The sequence below is a fragment of the Diprion similis genome, chromosome 13, assembly GCF_021155765.1.
Source record: "Diprion similis isolate iyDipSimi1 chromosome 13, iyDipSimi1.1, whole genome shotgun sequence".
Lineage (NCBI taxonomy): Eukaryota > Metazoa > Arthropoda > Insecta > Hymenoptera > Diprionidae > Diprion > Diprion similis.
The window spans coordinates 6,443,629-6,469,033 of NC_060117.1; the positions used below are offsets into that span (position 1 = coordinate 6,443,629).

A 25,405-nucleotide genomic window follows, 5' to 3' on the forward strand; every position below is an offset into this window, starting at 1 on the left:
CAACAGATTCCCCTAGACGGATCGCAACAAGATCAGCATAGCTCACCACGCCTTCACTTGTTTTCTAATTATTCAATTATTCTCTTTAACGACGCTTGTTATTGTTCTTCTTCTTCGCAATACTTTTCAATAAAAGATATATTTGGTTTATATTAATTAGAAGTCTTGACCGTCTCGTTCATTTGAATTGCTACAGATGATAAAATTTAACCGCCATCTTGAATTCTAGACCAATCAGAAGGCAGCTTTAAACGGAAAATATTTTCACGAGTGAAAAACAAGTGCGAATCAGACCCCGAGATTCGTCGTTGTATTCTTATTATTCAAATTTAACCGGCATGAACATCTGTTTCAGAACTCTATAAAGCTAGAATTTCATGAGCTGCGAAACATAGTAGCAACAACAGCAGCGTTTTCCAGCATTGAACGCTTCGACGATAATATAAAAAAGTTGCTTGTAAACAAGACCGTAAGGTCACGTGATGTAGTTTCCGATTGAATTGACGATCGCAGCTCCACATAGCGATGAAATAAGAAAGTTGTATTACAAAATGGCAACGATTGCAGGCCGTAGTTGTGTTTTCCTTAATTAAATTTCATCAATTGAAACGATACTTAGTTCATCGTCCAGTGTTATTATAACACAAGAATAACAATGAAGTAGCGATACAACCGAGGTAAGTAATCTCGTCGTACAACTTCATTACCGTTTCACAAATTTAGCCCCAATATATTTACCGGATCGATAAATCGATGCGCTACTTGGCCAATTCTAACCTTAACTTAACTAACCGTAGCGCCCACTTTTGCCGCCTGTTTTACATACAAGGACATACATTTTCATTTCACTGAAATTACTTCCTTCCCGTCTATTATCTAGTCTCTCTACACATATTGCACACCATATACGACTAACCACACGACTCGTGCTTCATGATCCGCAATTTTAGGGACAGAATCCTGTAACTTACAGGCCCATTAATCCACAGACACGTATCAATTACTCGAACACAATTGTGTACATACTGACTTGAGCTGGCTGTTCTCGGCCTTAAAGTACTCGTTCCACCCACTCATCCGTTGCTATATGTATTTTTTTTTTAGTTAAGTTAAGATTATTTTTGCAAGAACTGTACCGTTGATGGATTGTTTTCTTGCAGGAATAAAAAGTAAATTAATGTATATGCTAACGAGTTCAGGTTCCGAATCATCCTCATTTGAAATTACAAATCGGGAACAATTAAACTGATATGTAAACCTGTAAGAAATTGTACAATGTATACCGTCATTGAATATATATTTGAATACGAGTCAATGCAGGGTCATTAAACTGAAATAAATTTTACGAGAGTTTATCGACTTTACCAGTGCCGATAAAATATTAAATTCCTTTTTATTCGATTCGATATTTACTTCTTTTAATCAGATTCGACTTATGCTTATTGCTCATTTTATTTATCAGTAATTTTCAATATCTCCAGGTACAAAGCAATATGTATAACGGTATCGGATTGCAAACGCCCCGAGGTTCAGGGACCAACGGGCACGTGCAAAGAAATTGGGCGATAGTCCGTAAGACTAAAGACAAAGTTTCGTACAAAACTGAAGAAGAACTACAGAAGTTGGACCAACTGAATAAACAACCTAACAAAGAAATCTTGGATCATGAAAGGAAGCGCAAGATCGAAGTCAAGTGCGCAGAATTTGCCGACATTCTCGAGGATCAAGGGTAAGTTCCACTTTAGATAGCTCGGAACTGATATGACATCGTCATATTGGCCGAAACTATTTTCATCGACTCTTCTTCTGATTTCAAATATCGAATTTGTTGTATACGATTACCACAGTAAACTAACTTAGAATTCATGTATTTGTAATTTTTAATTAGCTGAGATTGTCATTGATAAAATCACGAGTTTATTTCACGATTCATACTTTTTAAATTTTTGCGTTTTATCAAACTATTTCAAACCAAGATCGCCATTGAAGTGTGTATTTAGAGTATAAATGAAACTATGACTTTCAAGTTTAAACAGAATTTAGAAAACAATTTCTATTACAGATTTACTAGCGAGGAGGTCGGCGAAAAGGTTGAATCATATCGCTCTATGCTAATGGGCAGCGATATTCAGCCCAGCGTTCCTCGTGACGAATTTGGCCGCGTTAAGTGAGTATATAGTCTATTCATGCGTTGTAACTTTACCTATCACTGCGTGATTGATTCTGAAATCGTTGCTTCAAACGTGAATGGATATAAATTTCGTAATCCTGATGTTTAGGACGTACTTTACATTTTTTTGTTTTTTAGAATTCTGATCACTCGGCTCTCAAAATATTGAGTTTGTATTCAAATATTCAAATACCTATATTTCTTACTTTACACAATATCTGAGAGATTAAAAAGTTTCATAAATAAAAAAACCAAAGACGTCGCGTCTATGTTTTCAGTAAAAACCATACTCTTCCAATTTTGATTACGTAAACCTAACATATCGATCGTATTTCCGCGAAGCATTTAGAAAACCTTTTTTTTTGGGGGGGGGGGGGGGGGGAAGCAATATTCCAGGATTTCCTACGTAACGCAGCGTTTGACTTACTGCTGATATCAATGAGCCGGTATTGAAAAGACGTCCGTCCCTCCTTTTTAATGATCTGGTCTGATCCCAGATCATCCACCCGAGGAGTATAAAAATTGAGGAAACGAATCTCAGACCTACGAAGTTTTTTATTTTGAAGTCTATATTGGTTTATAAATTCGTAAAGTTATTAATACTTGTCGATCAAAATTGTTTTATATACAAGTTTTAGTGCAGCGTGTTTTTTAGAAATTGAACATTGCGAATTATGTTTAAACTCTTTCGGCATCGAAGCACATTTGCTCAATATAATTATTGTAACGCCAATTGTAAGTGCAATTTTCAACCCTTAACATTCCCGCTTCTCAAAACGCTTTGGTGATTGAATATGCGTAGAAGTAAAACAACGATGTGGTTAACTTTGTGTCGAAGGGTTAAAGGGGGGGGTAAGGGTTTCAGCGTAAAAAAAAAACACTTTTTCTCAATCCATACTTTCAAAAAAATTTTGGGAATATATTCTTGAAATGTTTAACAATAAGAAAAGACAAAAAAAAAAAAAAAAAATCGATTTTGCAAAAGTGTAACCCCCCCCCCCCCCCCCCCCCCCCCTAATCATTCGAGAAATATTTTGTAATCTTCGAAATATCTTGGATTATTTGAAATCTGAAATTTTCTAAGTAACTCGAAATCTTCAGAAATATTTTGAAGTATTCTAAAATCTTTGGAAATTGTTTGAAATCTTTTTAAGAATTTAGAATCTCTCGAATATCAGTGAGACTTTGAAATCTTGGCAATCTTGTAATCAAGCGAACTGCAGCCAAATTATGATTAGAATTTGATATTAGTATGAACTCAACTTCGTATCTTATCTGCATGATGTATGTATATAACTCTGTGAAATCGATAGACTTGGATCGCACGTTTTTTTTTTCTTAATATAGAACCAAGAGTGAACGATTTCGACCACAAAAAAAAAAAAAAAAACCTTTTTTTTTCTTTTATATGGGAAGAGGTTAAACGTTTACTGCAGTAATGGAATTTTTAATTTTCTAATATCTCTCCAACCAAGTAATAAATCGCAAAAAAGCAAAAATAATGCGAAATATTACACTTTTGAATAATTTTGAGCAACAACCCTTTAAACATATCAATTTCGATCAAATTGTTAGTCGAATTAAATGTGGTTTAAACACGTGGTTAATCACCCTCGAAACATATTGTGTACACCAATCACGAAATAGTTCGATTTCGTTTAAAATCTCTAAAATGCTTCCTGAAATTTCGTAAAATCACGTGAAATCGGACAAAATCCTAAAGAACCCGATGGAATTAGCTAAAATTCTTGACATCACGTGAAATCCCTGAATTTCAATGAATTTTTTTGAAAATTTATAATATTTTTGTGAAATTTATTGAAATCATCTGAAAACTCTAAAATATCTTTGAAAAAATGCGAAAATTCCGGTAATTTATGAAATATTTAAAAAAAATCATTCGTAATTCTGTGTTAAATCTTGTATATTGATCTGAAATCTTTGAAATCGCTTGAAGTCTCTGAAGTATTACGAAATTTTACAAAATCATTTTAAATACAATGAAATTCTATAAAATCATTCGCAATCTCCGATACTTATGAAATCCTTGAAATTACGTAAAATACGTGAAATTCTCCGAAATCGTTTGAAATTTCCGCAATTTCCGAAGTCTTTAGAATCACGTGGAATCCCCGAATTATTATATTAGTTTACAGTCTCAGGTTAACAGAATTAAAGTAATTTTACATAAAAAAAAATAATATAAATATGGCATATGATATTTTTTTGTAATTTTATTGGAAAATATTTGAAATTTTTGATTAGTCTTATTTTTGATCGGTGATATCTTTGAAACGGTTGATCTGAGGAACTTTGATCTTCAGAAGTTTATTGTAGAACGTGAAATTTCCTACAAATCTTTTTTTTTTTTTTTTTTTCAGATTGTTGTTACGATGAACCGTTCGAAAGTAATAATAATTCAAAAATAAAAAACAAAAATTTCCCGTCTTATTCAAAATAATAGAAAATAAAGAAATGTTTAGAGGCAAACCTACTTACTATTGATATTAACAGCTCATATTGGCGCCAAAATTTTTGGTTTTAGGTATACTATCAATTTTTGGAAACCATAAAAAAACTAAAAAAAAAATCGTCTTTTTTTTTTTTAAACACCCTAGTGTACCCATAGGTACGTATGGGGTTGGTTTCGCGGCCCAGCATAACGCAAAACATACGTCCGAGAGCATAGAAGGTATAAATCTCACCCCCGATTCGCCTCCCCGTAATATCGACTTGCTATGGCGCCGGCGCCCTCTTCGCCAGCGATAGGGAAGCGAGAGGGAGGGAGAGAGAGAGAGAGAGAGAGAGAGAGAGAGAGAGAGAGATATTCGACGAGAGTTCACTCTCAGTCAGCATCCCGGTGCAGATATCAGTTGGGAAATGAATCGACGTATCGTCAGGCTTCGCGTAGCCGGGCTGCGAGTCTGCAGCGCAGAGTATTCGGATATAAATAAATAAAAAAATATGTAGCTTACGTTTTAAATATTAATTAAAATTTATTTATAAAATCACAAAAGTCTTCCAATAGTTCGTAATTTATCTATATATATATATATGTATAATCTAATATAATAATATATTAGACTTAATTTAAATAATACAAGTTTACCGACCTCTTGAAGTAAAATAACGATAATAATAGTAAAAGTAATCTTAAAAAAATTAACAATAAAAATACTAGTAGTATAACAACGATAACATAATCAGTAAATTTATTCGATTATAAATATAAAAAAAAAAATCGGGTTCACACTTTTATATATATATAATTTATATAAATTACAAGAACAATATTTTCTAATCATACAAATCGAGAACGATTTTTGCACAAGAAAATAATTGAAGGAAACAAAAACAAAACTTAATTCGATATTCGCGAAGAACAAGAATTTACCGTATCGTATAATAACTAATGATTTGTGTTGGGTATTGACGATGAACTGTGAAGAAAACTGTACTTTTTTTTTATTTTTTTGTTTACGAATATATAATTTCCCAAGTCGTTGTGAAATTTTGTGAGGGCGGTTCTTCCATTTATTACGCAGGTCAAAACTTCGTGTTAAGAAATAAAATCCATGTGTCTCCGGTAAAAATGATAAATTTATTGAAATGAATATATAAATGACATAACATCGTCGAATTTTAAGTACCAATATAATAATATTTTTTTAACATCATCTATATATAACTTTAACTTGAAGTGACGGGTATTTATATAATAATAATAATAATAATAATAATAATAACAATCTACGGTAATCGAAATACAAGAAAAATCGTTGATCTTTTGTCAACAGAGAAAGAAATGACTGTTTATAAATTTTTTTTCTTTATGTAAAATTAATAATAATCATGATAAAATATGTATGCTAATTTGAAAGAAAGATTAACTTAAAATTTTTAATAGTGTGCCTGAATCCAATGTCTTCCTTAAATCTTTAAAACGAAATTTGATATTCCAAGTTTATAATAATATAACAATGATAATAGTAGTAGTGACAAGAATAAATAGACGTGTAACGGTAAGAATAATTGGACAAAAATCAAAACCTTAAATAAAAAAGGTGCAGAATCGGAGTTAAAAAATTGAGAAAAATGTACGATTGATCGTAAAAATACTTTCTCTTCGCAGTGAGAAGATATTCTTTCTCATCTTTGAATGGTATAGAAGAGATTGGTGTTTTTAGTTAAAAAAAGCAGAAGCTCGAGGCAACAAAAGGTGAAGTGGTATGGAGGAAGTTGGGAGGAAGCTATTACATTTCCCTCTCAGAATTCACCGCGTCTCTCGTTCTATAATCCCTACCCCATTCCCTGCAAGTATTCTCCCTGGTTGGGGATTAAAACACTTCAGGAGGATTCTTGATTGTCTATCTCCGATTAGCATACGGAAAACGGTGCCTCCGCAATCCCAATTAACTATCGATTTAGCCCAAAGAATGAGGAAAAAGCTTATCTTGAATAGACGGAAATTTATAATTCCTGATTGTATGTACATACATTTATTAATTAACAAAAAAATAAGCAAACTAATACGGTATTTAATCGTCAATTGATACTTCACGTGTCATTTTCAAAGGATTTTTGGGTCACACGATTGGGGCACAAAATAACAATTCATTCTTATTTTTTTTTTTTTTTTTTTTTTTATTTATCTATATGCGACTGTATATTAATGAGCAGTGATTGGGGCTTTTTGGATTGTGAGACGTGTGAAGTTTGTTGTTAAAAACGTTTCCTCGATGACGATGTCTTCGCCATTTCGTGTGAAAACAGCCAGAGGCCGCGGTCCGGCCGATGGCCGAGCTTTCTTTGAGCGATTGTGGAAGGGAAATTTTTTCCTCGATCGACAGAAACCGTTGAAACGATCGAGGCGGAGGAAATTACAAGCCGCAAAGCAAATCACAGCGGCAGCTAACAGAAAAGCAGCTCAGCAGCAGGCTAAACAGCATTGCTGTTGTTGTCAGCGTACGCTTCGCGATATTCAACTCCATCTATTGGCCGAACGCCGCAGCAGCATGCGGTCAGTTGTGAGGTGATTATTATTATTATTCCTGCAAATTGTCAGCCATATCACTTATGCGTTATAAAACATTGTCGGGATATTCTTAGCGAAGAAAATGAGCCCAAAAACGTTGAAATCGGTTCGAAAATAACCGAGTTTAACCATTTTTATTGTTCTGATTGTGAAATATTTTTCCCAATGCTTGTTACGACGATGTTAGCGCATGCGCGCTACTAAAATGCTCGGTTTTACACACTGGGGCTTACTTGGCGCATGCGCGTTTTCCGATAACCTAATTTTACGCACCGCGAGTGAAGTTATTGAACCGAGTTCAACGTGAAGTTTGCGCGTTTAGGTTAGGTTTTATGAAGTCTTTGTACATCTCGATTTCCCTTGATCCACTTTTTAAATTATTATCTTACTTTCGTTTGCTTCTCAAATTAAACTTCACCTCATAGATGTTTGAAAAAAAAAAAAACCGTGTGTCACACGTGTGGATGGGCCAAATGGATCTTGCTTTCATGGCACACGCTGCAAACTTCACGCTCATCGGAAATCACCTACTTTCACCACGATAATGTATTTTTTTATTATTTTTGTATAATAACTGCACTTATCTTTCATCCAATTAGGGTCCTCAAAGAATCCATCTCATCGTCAGGCGATTTGTAGAGAATTTATTTATTTACGAACAAAAGGATCAAGCGATTCTACTCATATCGTAGTAGGTTTGACGAAACGCGTTTTACAGTTTGAAAATTATAGAATAATTTGATCTTTCTGATGTTATTTATGATCAAGTTTGTTTTGTCAAAATTCCATCGTTTCAATAATATTACTATATTATTATAATTTAATATCGATGTCTCACTTTATTTTCAGATGAATTTCACGTAGATAACATGTTCTTGAATTAAGCGTTTCTGACATAAAAAAAACACACACACATTGAAAGATTCATATCTGTCATATCTTTTTTTTTTTTTATTATTATTATTACTCTTCAAAATTTTTATAAGATTGGGAATATTGTTTTATTTATAAAATTAAAAATTTATGTGCTTAACTTGAAATGATTATTCTACATTAGAATTTTTTCTTTGCGAACTGAAAGACTCATTTGATGAGTAAATGTTGAAAAAGAAATTAAACGGCGCAGCTTCGTCCGAATCTTTCGTTTTTAAATCGGACAAATAAAAGTTTACTTAAATTCGATGATATTTTTCAAAGTTCAACAATTTTTTTTTTACTGCCATATGTTTAAAGAAATTATGATTTTATTTAAAATGAACACATCAAAATTGTATACTTTTTATTCTTATATAAAGAAAACGCAGGTTATTATTATTATTATTATTATTTTTCTATTCCAAATCAATCACAAGTTCGATTTTTACAGTTTGAGCATATAATTTTTGTCTCGGATTGAACGAATTTCAGGGATTGTAAATAAAAAATATACACATCTTGTACGGGGATGAAGTTAGTAACGTTACTGTAACGATTCATGTTTAAGAAAAATCGAGACTTCGCGCCATTAGGAATGTCTGAAATTTATTAAACCATGATAAACAAAATATAATCTTATTTTGAAAAACGGATTACTTGGAAGTCATTCCAAAGTTGCGCAATAATGATTTCTTCCCTGATGTTTCGTGACTCTAACGTTGTTAACTTCCTACAATGATTTTTAACGAATTAAGATTTTGAAATTTTAGTGTGTTTTGTTTTAATACAGTTTACTGAATTTCAGACAATTGTAAAATCGAAAAAATAACAGTTTTTTCTCATCATGAATCGTTACGATAACGTTACTAACTTCATTATGATCTAACTTCACGAGGTTGAAGTTGACAACGATATCGTAACTATTCATGATGAGAAAAAATCGTTATTTTGCGATTTTGCAATTTTCTGAAATTCAGTGGACCGTATTAAAACAAAACACACTAAAATTTCAAAATCTTAGTTCGTTAAAAATCATTGTTAAATTAAGAAAGTTGTGATTTTTCGTCAATGTTTCGTTACGATAACGTGACCAACTTCAGTACGTTCTAACTTCACGAGGTTTGAAGTTAGTAACGTAATCGTAACGAAACATTGACAAAAAATCACTACTTTCTTAAATCTTACAATGATATTTAACAAACTACGATTCTCAAATATGATTGTGTTTTGTTTTAATCCGATCTACTTAATTTCAGACAATTCCAAAAGCCCGAAACATAACAATTTTCCCTAATCATAAATCGTTACGATAACGTTACTAACTTCAGTACGATCAAATTTTAACCTCATCATTTTGTTCCAATACGAATAACCTCATTTTCACATCAACTTTTCTAAAGGTGACAAAACAAAGTGCACCCCCTCCATTAGGGTGAGCCAAAAAAAAACTAACCTATCGAATTTATGGCTCAGAAAGGACCTATAAAAGCAAAAAAAAATTTTGCTCAATTTTAAAAGGTGTCGCTGGCCATTTGAAATTTTCCATTTAAATAACACGTAAAAAAAAAAAAAAAATTTTTCCATTCAAACTGAAATAACTTTTCAACTATTTGAGATAAAATTTTTATTTTTGCACATTCTTGTAGGGCATTAAATTTCAAATGGCCATCGAAACCTTTTAAAATTGATCTAAATTTTTTTTTTTTCAACCGGGAGAATTTTTTTCTCGTTATATAAGGTCCTTTCTGAGCCATAAATTCGATAACTTAGTTTTTTTTTTACTCACCCTACCCTCCATAGGTGCAAAGGTAAAGGTGTGCACGCGGGATTAATAATCATTCCGGTAATAATTAAGTGCAAAGGGGACAGCTGGCACGTATTGATCCGGGGAAAAGTCGTGCAGTTAGGTTATGCGTGAGGGTGATTTCTCTTCGTCCCGCTCCTCGCCGGCCTCCGTATCTCCCTCCATCCATCCATCCATCCATCCATCCATCCATCCATCCATCCTCCCCTCTTCCATTTTTCGAATATCAGGGGTTGGCTCGCTTCGTTCGCTCGACAGCAGCAGCTCCAGTATTATGTCACTCCTTTACCTACTCTTATCGAACTCTGTTCTTAATTTCCGAACCTGAAAGGCTTTGAAAGAAATTATTTATAACCAGCTATACATAATTTTATTGCGTTAAATTATACAATCATCGGTCGTACGATATTAATACTTTTTTTTTTTACATTGTTGTTGTTGTTCGGTTTGTCTATCTTTTTTTTTCTTTTTTTTTTTTTTTCTTTCATTTTTTTCCCTATCAAAAAAATTCCCTAAAAATCCGAAGGAATATTCTGCCGCCGGTGATGACGATTATTTGTATTGACAAAACTGCGTACGATGACTGTTAAATTGCCAAAACGGTATGTCTTCAATTTTTCACACACACACACACACACACACACACACACACACACTTCTCACATTTCTATTGTTTATTTATTTTTTTCCAGACCCGTAATGTTCTTTTTGGAAAAAAATTTACGAATAATCTAATGTAAATTTTTAGGGCTCGTTGTAAATAAATTTCAACAAAATGTTATATACTGGGTATAATTAAAATTGCAGTTGTAGGAAGTAACAAGAATTTTTTTTTTTTTTTTTACTGTTTTACAAGTTGAGTGAATTGTCGAAATTTTCATACACGGTGAATTCGATATATACTTTCAACCGTTGATGTATTTACTCAATATTATATAATCACAAAATTCAACTTAAAGTTTTTCAAAACTCCATTTTCCGGAGATCCAACTTGGCCAATGAATAATTCTATTCGATTTTCATTCGTTTAAAAGTCCCAACAAGTTTCAACCCCCCCCCCCCCCCCCCCCCCCCCCCCCCTTTGATTTAGCCCACAATACCTAATATTGTGTTTTTCATTTAAGAATTTTCGAATCGATTCATCATCACAAAAAAAAAAATTTCAAATTTGGCTAATCAAATTTTTTCCATTATCAAGACAATATTTTTATCTATATGGATTTTTTTTTTTTTTTTTCTTCTTCCACGAAAAATTCACTAACTTTGACTTTTGCAAGAATTAAAGATATTTTCAACAGTTTCCAGCACAGAATATTTACTTTTACAAAATAACTGTATTTTAAATTGTTACAATATTCATTATAAACAACGAGAAGCGTTACAATCCAACTAGTCTTTGCTTTAAGATGAGTCCACTCGATGCGATCGATAATTTTTGTAAAAAAAGAAAAAGAAAAGAAAAAGAAAAGAAAAAACCCGAAGCATACATTCTTGGATTACACCATTGTCTGATAAATTGTCGTTACGCTTATTTTACAGCGTTAGAGAAACACACCAAATAGCCGAGGCACAACAGGAGAAGAATGCAAAACTACGGGAGGCGTTTGGTATCTCAGAATTTTTTGTCGAGGGAAGCAGCCTGGATCCTGAGAGACACGCACGAGAAGCCGAAGCGAGAGCAGCTGCTAATAAAGTCTATGAATTAGTAAGAACACCGAGCCCAGAACCAATCGCTGCTACAACGGTGCCCGAAAAGAAACGTAAGAGAAAACGTTCTAGAAGTAACTCAAAGAAGAAGAAGGGAAAGAAACACAAACGGGACAGGTATGTTCAATCATAACGGTGCACGAGTCGACGAAGGCTAGACTTGTTAGGATTCCTGCTGACATTTTGCTTCTATCTCTCTCTATCTCTCTCTCTCTCTCTCTCTCTCTCTTATGTTTCGCATCGACAATTTATACATGACTTATACATTATTCAATTTGTACGCAGCGTTTTTCTTTTTAATCATTACGAATTGCACTTTCCTCGTCGATTCAAAAGTTTTTATATATTCTAACACGATATCAAATCTCTGACTCGTTAAGGAATGTTTGATCGAAAGTTTGTAATTAACTGAAGGAATATTCTCACATGAACAGCAGCAGCAACCTAATCAAGTCGAGGCTTCTGGGCTGGCATCCTTTACCCAGTAGTGTCCTCGTTTCCCCCGAAATGTTCATTTATCACTTTTCGCACTCGTTCATTCGCTTACTACACATCTGATGTTTTTTATACTGACTCATAAACCGCCTACTATTTCATGCCCCGTACACGTTTCTCTGTTTCAAACAGAACTGAGGAGGACTGAGTGCCTACCTAGTAGGCTCAGTAGGTAAGTGTGCCCGTCGCGTCTAATTTCCAAAAAAAAAAAAAACCTCAGACTGAAAAGACTGACTAGTATTTTTCATACATACTTATAACGTCGAAACAATATTGTGTATATTAGGGTGATTTTTTTTTAACGACTATATTTTTTTTTTTTTTTTTATTCAGTCTCCATCGAAAATTTTGTTCTATATGTCGAACGAAAAATTCTCTAAAAGTTATAGCTCTTAATATCAATATTAAGTACTCGCCCAGGGCGTGAAAAGATTTCCTATATAAAATACACGCGAATCGAAGCGTTTTTTTTTTTTTTTTTCAAATCTCTACAACTCAGTGAAATTTTATGATATGACATTGGTCTTGGTCGCAATTTACGCAGAATTGAACGATCTTCAAAAGTTTCTGGAACGTTGTGAGTCCAACTTACACTGGTGAGATGGTACAGGTCACTATAGTTGATTTTTATCCAAAATTCTCCATTTTTCGCTGTTATCTCCGAAATGATCAACTTTACCAAAAAAATGTGAATAAAAACTTTGTTGGAAATTCAATTTTCTACAAAAAAAAGTCCTGTAGACCTTACTGCTCAGATTGATATTTCTTGAGATATCGAACTTTACCTTCTTGTCGTATAAAATTTTTATGGTTTATCGAATCAAACGTTTTAAATTATTGATATTGCATTGGAATTTGATTTTTTTCAATTCGATTCGATCCATTCGATCTATTTCATTGGAATATCAGTAATTCAAAACGTTTGATTCAATAAACTATAATGTTTATTGGTTATATTAGATTAAAACGTTTAATTCAATAGAACATAAAAATTTTATACGTCAAGTAAGTTGAATTTCGATATCACAAGAAATATCAATCTGAGCATTTTGGTCTAACGGACCTTTCTTTTAGGAAATCAAATTTCCAACAAAGTTATTTTTTACATTTTTTTGGTACAGTTAATCATTTCGGAGATAACAACGAAAAAAGGAGAATCTTGGGTAAAAATCAACTTTAGTGCCCTGTACCACCTCACAAATGTAAGCTGCACTTACGCCGTTCTAAACACTTTTGAAGATCGTTCAATTCTGCGTAATTTGCGACCAAGACCAATGTGATATCATAAAATTCCGCTCAGTTGTAGAGATTTAAAAAGAAAAACGCTTCGATTCACGTTCATTTTATATGGGAAATCTTTTCACACTCTGGGCGAGTACTTAATATTAATATTAAAAGCTATAACTTTTAGGGAATTATTTGTTCGACATATAGAACAAAATTTTCGATGGAGACTGAAAAAAAAAGAAATAGTCGTTCAAAAAAAATCGCCCCAGTGTATATATATATATATACGTTGTATAATATACATAAGTCGAAGCAAATTATTACCCGAGGATTAGGAATCAGTAGATAACGTTATTTTCTTCAATGATGCGCTGCAAGTATCTTCAATTTTTCCAGAGTAAATGTTTGCTATATTTCTTCACATTTTTCACGTCTTTGCATCTCTTTACAAAAGTGAGATTTAAATTTAATCCTTTTTTTTTTTTTTTTTTTTGTCATATCCCCTTGAGAAATTTCTAAATGATTAATCTTATTCATCATTCAGAATGTTTTTTTACCATACTTTTCCTTTAACGATAAATTTACCGTCGTTTCGTTTAACGAACAGATTTGTGTGTGTGTGTGTGTGTGTGTTTTTTTTTTTTTTTCTTCTGCTTGATGGAAATATAAAAAAATGAAATATTAAATACAAAGGTCGAGCAGATATTTACTTTTTATCAGATTTAACTCTTTCTATAGTTTAATTACAATGCGATATATTCATTGCGAAAGAGTGCATTTTTATTATCTGTTTGTTGATGTTGTTATCTACCAATAAAGCTTGTTGTTAATGTCATCTCTCTATTTTTTTCTGACAAGTCCGTCCCTATCGATGGTTATCAAGGTAATGCTAATCCCATATTTATATCAATAATCCTGAAATTTTTCTGTATTACATTATGTCTCTTACTACTTATCAATTCCATTGAAAGATAAATGGTTTGTTCTCAAATTACCGACCAAAACTTTCAAGTTATTTGTTAGCAATAGACCGACGTTAAGGACAATCATTGAATTTTTCTTTCCTTGTACCATTAACCGGACTGATTAAAACTAATACGGTAGCGTCGGAAAGAAAAACCATAATTATCATCGTCTACTTTGCAACAAATTACAAACGATCTAAATGTTCAATAAGTTTTCTGGAACTTAATCCAAAATCGAAATGGCCGAATTCGAATACTTAGATCACATTCGTTACAAATTTTTTTTTTAACAATAATATGTTATATATATATATACATATATATTTATATAATGTAATACAGCTTTTTTATATTGTTAGCACAAGGTATGCACTTGTCGAGAAGAAGAACGACGGAAGTCGACCACTCCAAGAAATTTGTTATTTGCAAAGAGAAAAAAAAAATTATATACCTTCATCCGATCATTTCTTTGAATTATAAAACATTTCAACTTTCGTAAGTGATTAACTATTTTGGAATCTCCTAGATCCGAGTCCCCGAAGGCGAACAAGAAGAAGGAGAAAGCTAAGAAAAAGAAAAAGGAAAAGAAACATAAGAAAATAGAAGTCTCTTCATCCGACAGCGATTCCTCGAGCGAAGATTCGGACGATAGCAGGTAACGAATTTATAAACTTTTGTTAAATACGTAATGTTGTTAAAATAACAACTCATTTAGACACTTTTCGATCAAGTGTCTTAATCGGTTTTTTCATCAGTTCGATTATGTCTTAATATCTGCAAAAATGCACTTGGAATGTGTGGCAAATTCGCATCATTTAATGTGGAAGTATGTTTACCAACATTCAGTCCTTTTTTGAAAACGCTGAACTCGAAAACAGATAAAAAAAAAAGGATAACGAAGAGAAGGGTCGGATTAAAATGTGATTGTTTTGCAGCTCCTCGGACAATGAGTCTAAAAAGAAGAAAAAGAAGAAGAAGAAGAGGTCTAAATCAGATGGAAAAGATAAGCGTGAGGTAGGGAATAGTTACTTTGATATGTGAAAGAAAAGAAAAGAAGAAGAAAAAAAAGAGAGAGAGAGAGCGAGAGAGAGAAACTAGTACCAACTAAAAATTTGACCTTGGCACGAGAATCGGGTGCATGCAACATATATTGTTTGTGTTTTTCTTTTATACAAAACATAAGTCGTCAACACAAGTAAACATTAAAGTAATGAAAATTTGCATTCTTTCTTGATTAGCATGGAAATTCATTGCTTATTTGTTGGAAAAACAAAAAAACAAAAAAAAAAAAAACAAGATTTAATCTGATTTTCAAGTTACCGAATCATTATTTCAAAGTGTAAATCTCAGTATTGTTTGTAATTATCAGCGCCATTTGACAGGAGGCATTCCCTGAGTGAGTACCTGATATGCCGCTACTCAATGTAATAATAATTATTCGTAATCTACATTCGTATGAATTTACGACTGTTGTATGTTCACTTGTTTTGTGTCAAGCACCAACACTATAGTTCAAAGCTTATGTCATAATAAAACATTGTTTATTCCTTGTTAGAAAAAAGAAAAAAAAAAAAAAAAAAAACAGAAAATTCACTCCGGATTATTTATCCGTTTTATGAACTCTTTTCTACTAAGATCGATAGTCCTAACGAGAGGAAAAGAAAGGAAAAATTGAAAGATGCGAATTGAAACCATTGAATTACTTGAGTAGCTATTTGATTTTTATTTTTATTCACCTTCATAGTTAAAACAGGATTAAGGACGTTGCCTGGAATTTGCACAGTTCAAGTTCTTGCAGATGCTCGATATCACCTTCTCGTATCTTTGTTTAAAAAGTCAACAACAGTTTTGTCTCACCTTTAAGTTTATCTATGATTCTATATTACGATTCTACCTGAATTTTCAAATCATATCGGAGTCTTGGAAAAAGCAAAAAAAAATCAACAAACTATTGAATTAAATTTTTTCCACTTTGGTGGAAGAAGCAATTTTTTTATTTACGATCCATCGAACCCATAACACAAATCCATTCTTTGTCTTCGATTTAGGATCACCGCAATTGGAGTCAGATCAGCCATTTGAAGCGGCAACTCGTGTGGACAAAATAAATCCATTCAAACCCAATATTTCCACAAAGTACAGGCTCTTTACTTCTTATTTCATATTTTATATTTCATATTATGAAACGATTTTTTCAAACGCGGAATGCGAAAGATCGTTCAGTTTCAAACTAGGCAACATCCTTAATATATAGAAATATACATAAAATATACAAGTTTATGGGACGTGGACGAATTTCCTTACGTACGACATGGAATAAACAGACTACCTATGTTATCACAAGAAACAGATTATGAAATATAACATTATTAAGTTGCAATTCGAATAAATAAATAATAGTCGGTACTGGAGAATAAATATGACTGCATGATTGGTGTTCGTTCCATGAATTTTAATTGACTCTTGATAATGGAGAACTATTTCTTTTTAGAAGAAGAAGGTAGCTGCGAAAAAGAAACATCAGTCATCCGACAGCTCTACCGAAAGGTAAGCAATAGTCTTACGTAATAACATTTTCAAATAATCGTACGAAAGTTTAAACTTTTTTATACATCGAAAAAAATTCCTCGCGCAGTGATGTTGGAAAACTTTTTTGTAACAATAGTGTAAACTTCTTACAATACAGGCCGTGTTGTTTATTAATGATTTTAACATTCTTTGCAGCTCTCCAGAGCGACCGAAAAAGTCTTCAAAGCATGACAAAGTGGCGGAAACAATTCAAAAAGTAGACGAAGCTGAAAGTACTAGCAAAAGAACAGAATATTTGAGAAGAGAGTTGGAGGAACTTGAGAAGCGGATAAAAGAGCGAGAACAGAAAGAGTTGGAAGCGCAAAACCAACTGAAAAAAGACAAGGCGGAGGAGAGAATCAGGCGCAGGAGCCGTTCGACTTCTCCAAAGCAGAAGGAATCTAGAAACAAATCACCGAGGAGGCAGGATAGAATCGGAAGAGTTGGAACGAGGAACGAATCGCCTCCACCTCCACCTAGGAGACCTAGAGAATCGCCTGCTAAGAGGGTCAGTTTAGAAAATCGTGACAAGTCACCGTTTGCGCAAAGAAACTCGCCCTTCCGTCGAAACAGGTCGCCGTCGAGGGGAAGAACCGAGAGACGTTCACCACGAAGACACTCTCGGCACCGACACGTATCACCGTCGCCAAGAAGACAACGATTCTCAGGATCGAGGAGACAACGACGTTCGATTTCACGAAGCAGAAGTCCATCGAGGTACGAACGATACAGTTCCAGGCGAAGACCCTCGCCACCCAGGCGTAGGAGGTCAGGATCTCGGTGGAGGTCAAGGTCGCCACGACGAGGCAAAGAGATAAGAGAGAAATCTAAGGATCGTAAAAGTCGCAGCAAGTCGAGAAGCCGCTCAAGGCGATCCAGCCTGAGTTATTCTCCGGTGCGTAGGAATCCCGAACGTTATAAGGATATTTTAGAAGACAAGAAAAAGGAGCAGAAGAAGAATGACAGCGAAAAACAAAAGTCACGCTCGATTTCACGGAATCGAAAGGTTCAAACCATCACCCCGAGAGTTAGTCTGCGCTCTTCGAGCGAAGATGAAGGCGATCTAGCTGACGACGAGCCAAAACAAGAGGACGAAGAGAGACAGAAGGAGTTGAACACTTTGAAACAGTTGCAAACAGGCTTGGCTGCCAAAGCCAGAGAATCTTTAGGTAAAAAAGTAATCAGCCCAGTCAAAGTAAAAGTCGAGAGGAAGGATGAGAACGTTTTTGACATCGCGCTGCCGGATGAACCACCAAAATTAGCTCAGAAAATCATCGGCCCTCTACAGGAAAGGTTCAAATCTTTTTCACCGGAGCAAGCTACCGCTGCGATATCTCCACCCACAAGTAGATCGCCTTCACCTGCTTTGCCCTTGACGAGAGCTGAAGCGGCTGTGAGATTGAGGTCGCCCACAGAATCTCCGCCTCCGGTGACAACTCATTTTCTCCAAAGAGCGATAAGGTCGAAATCAAGAAGTCCTGTCAAAAAAATAAACCGTTCACGTTCTGGATCAAGGTCCAGATCCCGATTGAAATCGAGATCTAAATCTGTTGAAAAATTTGCCAAGAATAATCGTTCGAGATCGGGATCAAAGCACAGAAGTTCCAGGTCAAGTTCTACTTCTGTATCGCCGGTGAGAGTGCGGCGCAAATCGGTTTCCAAGTCTCCAAGACAATCGAACAGAATTTCACCGAAACCCGCGAAATCACCGCCTCAATCCAAGTCAGCGTCGAAGAGCAAATCTCTGTCGAGATCGCCTTCACGGATCTCAGATAAATCTAAGGACGTTTCGCCAAAAAATATGTCTATCTCTCGATCCACCACAAGATCACCGGCTTGTTTCGTTTCTACAAAGATTTCTACCTCTCGATCGCCGTCGAGATCTCCGATAAGATTGCGAAAAATTTCGCCTAGAAACAAGTCGTATTCTAGATCGCGGTCAAGATCCTACTCGAGGTCACCATCCAGAGAAAAGGGCCTCTCCAGGTCGCCCAGCAATCAATCTGCCGTGTAAGATATTATTTAAGCTTTCAAACATTACTGGGTTATTAAGGGGGGGGGTAAGGGTTTCAGCGTAAAAAAAACTACTTTTTTTGTGAATTTTTTTTTAAATTATGGATTGAGCAAATTCATTGAAACCTTTTGTACATTATTAAGCATACTTTTAACAATATTCTATAATTTTTTCATGCAGAAATATTGCAAAACAAGCCGGTGACAGAGCTTGTCCCAAAACGTCTTAGAAAAAAACCATTTGCGGTGTTCACTATATCTAGGTCGGAAATTATCTGACATCAAAATCCATTAAAACTTAGTCAAAGTATTATCAAATCCTTCCCCCAACGTTCTACGATTATTTTTTTTTTCATTTAAAAATTTTTGGTGGCCATCTAAAGTGTAAACTGCTAGTTTCCACGAAAAAATCCGCCATTTTGTGGGTGGGAGAAACCCCCTTAATGTTAAAAAAAAAATTTTAACTAAACGTGGGGGGGAGGTATTCTATATGTAGAAAATGTGTACCAAGTTTGGAATGAATCGGTCAAGTAGTTTGGAAATGGCAGTGAACACGGACTTTGAAAAAGTAGTTTTGAGAAAAACGCGTTTAAAGTTTATTGAGCTAAAAAAGTGAAACAAAAAAGCTCTGTCACCGGCTTGTTTTGCAATATTTCTACATGAAAAAATTACAGAATATCGTTAAAAGTATGCTTAATAATGTACAAAAGGTTTCAATTAATTTGCTCAATCCATACTTTCAAAAAAATTCCCAAAAAAGTGTTTTTTTTTTTTAACGCTGAAAACTCCCCCCCCCCCCCCCCCCCCCCTTCAAGAGTTTTGCTCAGATTGACTTAAAATTTTGAGAATATATTCTTGAAATGTTTAACAATAAGATAAGACAAGAAAAAATTCGATTTTTCGAAAGTGTAACACCCCCCCCCCCCCCCCCCCCCCCCCACCCCCCCCTTAATTAGCCACAGCAGCGTGTAATGGAATTTAGATTTACAAATTTCATTTCTCGTGTTCTATTTTTTAAATCTTGACTCAAGTATAAAGTGTATTGACTTTTATACGAGTTTTACAGTCTAATGAGTAGGATTATATCGCATATCCGAAATATTTAACCCTTTGATTCACATATTATTGTGCTGAGTCAACTTTTATAACAAGATTGTTTATGCTAATATTCAGAAAACTAATCGAGATGATTAAAATCTAAAAATAGATCACGAAAAAAAAATGCTTTGTGTTTCAAATAAGGATAAAAAACAATTTCAGAATGAGATCGACGTCCAGGACAAAGCGCTCGGTCTCCAGATCGCCACAGAGATCGAAGACATCTGTTTCACCAGTTCTACAGAAGTCTAAAAGCAGGAGCAGATCACTGTCAAAAAAATCGAGAAGTCGCTCTTTGTCAAAAAAATCTCTTAGTCGGTCACGATCTGTTTCTAGAGAGTCTAGAAACAAGGCAAAGAGAAGTCACAGTCGCAGCAGCTCACGCTCTTCAAATAGGTAAAAGTTTTGGTCCAAGTAAAATCTGACAATATCAGAATAGATTGTTGCTAAAAGGATAAACTATCCAAAAATACTGTTCCAAATTTTTATTAAATCGATAAAGTTGTTTTTGAGATATCGTAGGCATGAAAAACTTCCGAAATTCCAAAAACTGACACACTTTTTTACCTATCTGTTCGTACATGTACCCCCTTGAATAATTCTTCACAGACGAAACAAAATCACGAACCAATTAGACAAATAAATAATACAAAACGTAGATATCACTTTTTATCTAGTAATGAAACCATATCTTTGTCACAGTTCTACTAGGCACAGTCGACGAAGCTACTCTAGTTCTTCTCGATCGTCGAGCAGCGGTTCCAGCCGTTCGTCGCGCTCGAGTTCCAGCAGCTCTGCATCAAGTAGATCTCGATCACCATCAATTCCACGTCGTCATGGTTCACCAAGCTTTTTAGACAGACGTCGAATCACCAGGTAAGCTATATTTAACCATTGTTACTGATTAATTTTGTAGTTATATTTCGCATATAAATATCCAATGCACCAAGCTAGAATACGTAATTACACTTTTATTTTGTGTAGCAATGATTCGTCCACTTTTATTTATTTATTTATTCAATAATTTTTAAAACTTTATTGTTTACATGTTATGTTTTCCCTTCATTTTTTACTACAAAATTATGACATATATATTATTATACATATATTAGAAACTTTTACCGTCAAACTAACGAAACGTAACAGTGCCCGATAAAAATAATAACTTGGCATTCTGGCGTCATCGTAAAAGTCTATAAGAACTAATAACTACCCAAAGCGATCAGCGAATTTCACGTCATGTGTGAATCGTTTCAGAAGTTGATCTTTAGTTCGCACAACTCATACGCAGAGATCTGTATCCAATTTGACGTTTCCAGCTAAACTTATATACATAAACGTACCTCTTTACTTCGACTGCTTTGCTAATTTGTAAAGCAGCGAAAATCGAAGCTGTATTGTCAGGTTCGTAATAGTAATCGGTAAAATTATTTGACCAATCAGGCTTTCCTTTATTTTCTATCCTCAGTATTTGATACGCAATACATTTTTTGTTCAATCAGACCTGGCAATGTTTTATCCCTTGACTTTCAGTGACACACATATGAACATTTGAAAAAAAAACATGTTTCTACTACATTGATTCGACTGTAATTTGGTAGATCAACGGTTTTGAGGTCGCTGAATCCGAATCTGAAATCGGATTTCCAAAATTCATAATGGCGGATGCAATATGGCGGACGCAAATTCGAAAAACAGTTTTTGAAATCGGATTTCTAAAATTCAAAACGGTTGAACCAACATGGCGGACGCAAATTCGAAAAATAGTTTGATTCCGATTCCGGATAACGGTTTTTGAGGTCGCTGAATTCGAATCTCAAATCGAACTATTTTTCGAATTTGCGTCCGCCGTATTGGATCCGTTATTTTGAATTTTGAAAATCTGAATTCAGATTTGGATTCAGCGACCCCAAATATCGTGCTACTGAAATTTTAGGATAAATCTATGAAAATTTGTTTCCAACACAAAAATGGCACGAAAATCTCATTTTCGTCCGACAACAAAGGGGTCAATCATTTCATTGTATTCTATCTGAATGTGTAAGATAAACTTACGTCAGATTCGGATCTGTAAAATTCTACATTTATTCAATTTTATTACGTTCGATTCAATGTTTTTAAATCTGTCTCAATGTACTGATTAAATTTTTCATTTTCCTGTATGTTCAATCTGGCTGTATGCAAATGAAGAATATTTTTTCTACGCTTTTCTGCTCTCTGAAATTGTGACTTCCCAGATGTAAACACACAAATTTTGACCATTCACGTTTTCTCTTGTAAAATGGGTTATCAAATTTAAACAACGACGTTGCATTCCCTACAAATAGTTTGCCAATATTTTCAACTTAGAGACCACGTGTCTACCTATAATACTTATGAAACTAAATAAAAATGACATCTCAATAGTCTAAACATTATCTAATTGTCTTCTCATTGTTGCTGAATATAACAAATTCGATAGTTGCAAAATCTTTGCAGTGAATTTTTTCTTTCCGATGATTCATGAGAAAGTTAAAGATAAAATCGTTGAATGTCAGTGTATCAGATAAATATATACTGAAATATCCTGAAATTAGCTTTATCTGAATCTAATGTTTTGTTTTTATTCTATCCAACAGAAACAGATCGAGGGACAGGCATAGAAGATAGTGTTGCGATTCTCTTCAGTTATTGTTTTAATTTCCTACATTTATTTAGAAAGTAAATACGATAAATTAATTCACTTCTTTCTCCTTTTTCTTCGTATCATGAAAAAAAAATTTAAGTTTTTCTCAAACCTAGTTTGTAACACGCAATCCATTCTAGTTCAAATAATCCAATAAACCAGGACGACTTGGTCGGCTGGTATCTGTAAGCCTTATTGTGTTAGCTTAATGTACGATGTAATTATTGCGATTCTTAGCTATCTATTTCGCCTCACAGTTAATCTTTTCAAACCAATACCCGCCCTGGCACAACTCAAAACAGATTAAAATTTATTCTAAAACAAATCTTGTACAGGATATATCATTCATTTTCCTAAGAATTATGCTTTACAATGTTATGAGGAACACTTATTTTTAGTTGTAGCATGTGTGTATTTTTCACGTAACTTATTGTAAATTTATTATGGCTGGTAGTGAGTTTTCTTTTATATCATATACATACTCACATATGTATATATATATATATGTGTGTGTCTGTGTGTGTATATATATATATATATATATATCATCAATCAATTGCAAATAAACAACGCGTTTAGTTGCGAAGCCTTTTTAGTCGTTTCTTCATTTTGTGTTGTGATTTATGAGCCTTTTGTAATATCCAAGTCATCTGTTTCATCAGAATGAAAAAATTGAACACTAGGTAAGTACCGTTTATTTTATTTTGCACATTTATATTGAGTTATTCAATGTCGCATGAAAACGCTACCCTGTATCGCATGTGTTCTTTATTTTTTTTTCATTATTTTTTCTTACAGTTATCGTTTTCATAAATTTTTACTATCGACAACAAAAACTTATCGTTGTAGCGAATACTTACATATTTTTAGTTCATACATATATACATACACATCGTGTTATTTCAAGCGTATCTAAATATTCGTCAAAGCTTTTCTTTTTTGAGGGGTAAAAAATTTGTGCACTATTCAACGTTCCTAAGTACCAACACTTACGTTGAAGTCATAGATTCGTAAAGTACAGTTATCCTCCAAAACTTACGGAATGAGGAAAATACGGTTTGATCTGAACTGAAGTATCGTGTGAAAAAATGTAGATTTAACAAATATTTACTATGAAAATTATCTCACATGCTTATGTCTCCATTTATTAACTACTACTAAGTCAAATACGGTAGCATTAATAATGTTTTACACGTCGAGACTTTACTCAATCGGTATTAGACAAAGACAAATGTTAATGAAAAGAAATAACATGCATGTAAAAAAACACGTCTCGTTACAGTGACAACTAACTACTAATTTTTCGTTGCCGATTCTACTACTATCAATAAAATAACGTTCATTACAGTGCTAGAAAACGACCAATTCCTTATCATCGACCAACACCATCGCCACCATCTTCTCCCAGCAGTTCCGAAAGCAGTAGACAGAGCAATTGGTCAAGTCCTCATTCGAGCCGATCACCCACTCGTAGCCCATCGTACAGTCATTAAGACACGTTGGTCTCTCGTTCAAAGGGTTCTAGAAAAATCAGATGTTCCTACGTGTATACAAAATTTAACGTGGTCATACTTCTACTTGAAGATTTAATCGGGCTTTCTTATTTATTGACCCTTCGTTGTCAGGGAGATTACAATGTGATTATTATTGTTTTAATTATTTTCTATACGTTATTTGCCAGATTCTTGTACTATTAGGTGATGCCTTGTGCCTAGTACCTATCTATAACTAATCGCGCAGAACAGACTTTGTCAATTGTGTTTCGAGAGGCACACTTTTCCCAATTTCTCTGACAAAGAACTTTAGATTACGTGGAATATGTTAAAATTACACTGTTAAGTGCTTAGTACATTTTATCGCAGGCATCCAACGTTGTTATTACACTTTTATGTGCAACTTTCTAGTCAACTGTATTAAATACAAACTCACAAATGTTGGAGGAAAATTATTTTGTTAATATAGAAGAAAATGATTATTTATCGAGAACAAAATTTAATGATATTTAACAAAGTACCATCGCCCAATATAGTCAAAGGAGGAAATTCACAACAGTAAAGTACCTTGATTAATATCAATAGTATACACTTATATTTCAATAACTGAAGCTGAAGGATATTACTTGGTCTTTGATCAAGCGTTGCATATTTTTAAAGCCTCCTTTTCTACTTCAAGTATCTATTTAGAAATTTGAAACCCTACTAGATTGTGATAGTTGGATTCTACGAAGCACAGTTGCGAGCATACTCAATAAATGTTTTTATACAATTTAAGTGATATTCATATAGCGACAGTATTTACTATTTTCAGTAGTCTGAATATCTAAGCAATAACAAATCCGAAAGAGATTTGAACAATCTTAAGCTCACATGATTCTACGTCATTATTTATTTCATTTCATTTTTGTCCCTTTTACTAACTTAATTCTGTGTATTTTTCATATTATTATTACTTACACCTCGCCGCTGCATATCGGTCAATCCATCTCGACTCGAGTGAATCCTGACTGTGAACATCGCAGACTCGTCTAGTTTTATTATGAAAACATTCCGATTTACTTGAATTCATTTCATTCTTCTTACATTCCAACGGTGCGTCAAACACTTTTGTCGTAAGAAAATTCAAACATGGAGGAATCAATTGTCAGACTGATTAAAAGCTTTGGAAAAGTTTACTCGCGTTAGATAAAGAAAAAAAGCAAGAATCTTTACCAAGGGAGCTGGGAAAAAATCCAATGCGGACAAAA

The 25,405-nt window shown here is 33.9% G+C and overlaps 1 protein-coding gene across 3 annotated transcripts; it reads left to right on the forward strand.

Annotated features, from left to right (window-relative positions):
• Positions 1–513: 513 nt before the first annotated feature.
• On the forward strand, positions 514–24,443 carry LOC124413880 (peptidyl-prolyl cis-trans isomerase CYP95). 3 transcript variants are annotated; one of them, XM_046894668.1, is made up of 11 exons: positions 514–677; positions 1,482–1,729; positions 2,063–2,167; positions 11,464–11,748; positions 14,845–14,973; positions 15,254–15,332; positions 16,810–16,865; positions 17,043–18,896; positions 20,160–20,393; positions 20,700–20,873; positions 24,011–24,443. In XM_046894668.1, the coding sequence occupies exons 2-11, from the start codon at positions 1,494–1,496 to the stop codon at positions 24,153–24,155; spliced, it is 3,297 nt and encodes a 1,098-aa protein (XP_046750624.1). In that variant the 5' UTR covers positions 514–677; positions 1,482–1,493; the 3' UTR covers positions 24,156–24,443. The 3 variants fall into 3 exon arrangements, with proteins under 3 accessions (XP_046750624.1, XP_046750626.1, XP_046750625.1); XM_046894670.1 differs by lacking the exon at positions 24,011–24,443 and adding an exon at positions 22,616–22,977 and having other exon boundaries at positions 517–677; XM_046894669.1 differs by lacking the exons at positions 514–677; positions 1,482–1,729; positions 2,063–2,167 and adding an exon at positions 6,849–7,202.
• Positions 24,444–25,405: the final 962 nt, after the last annotated feature.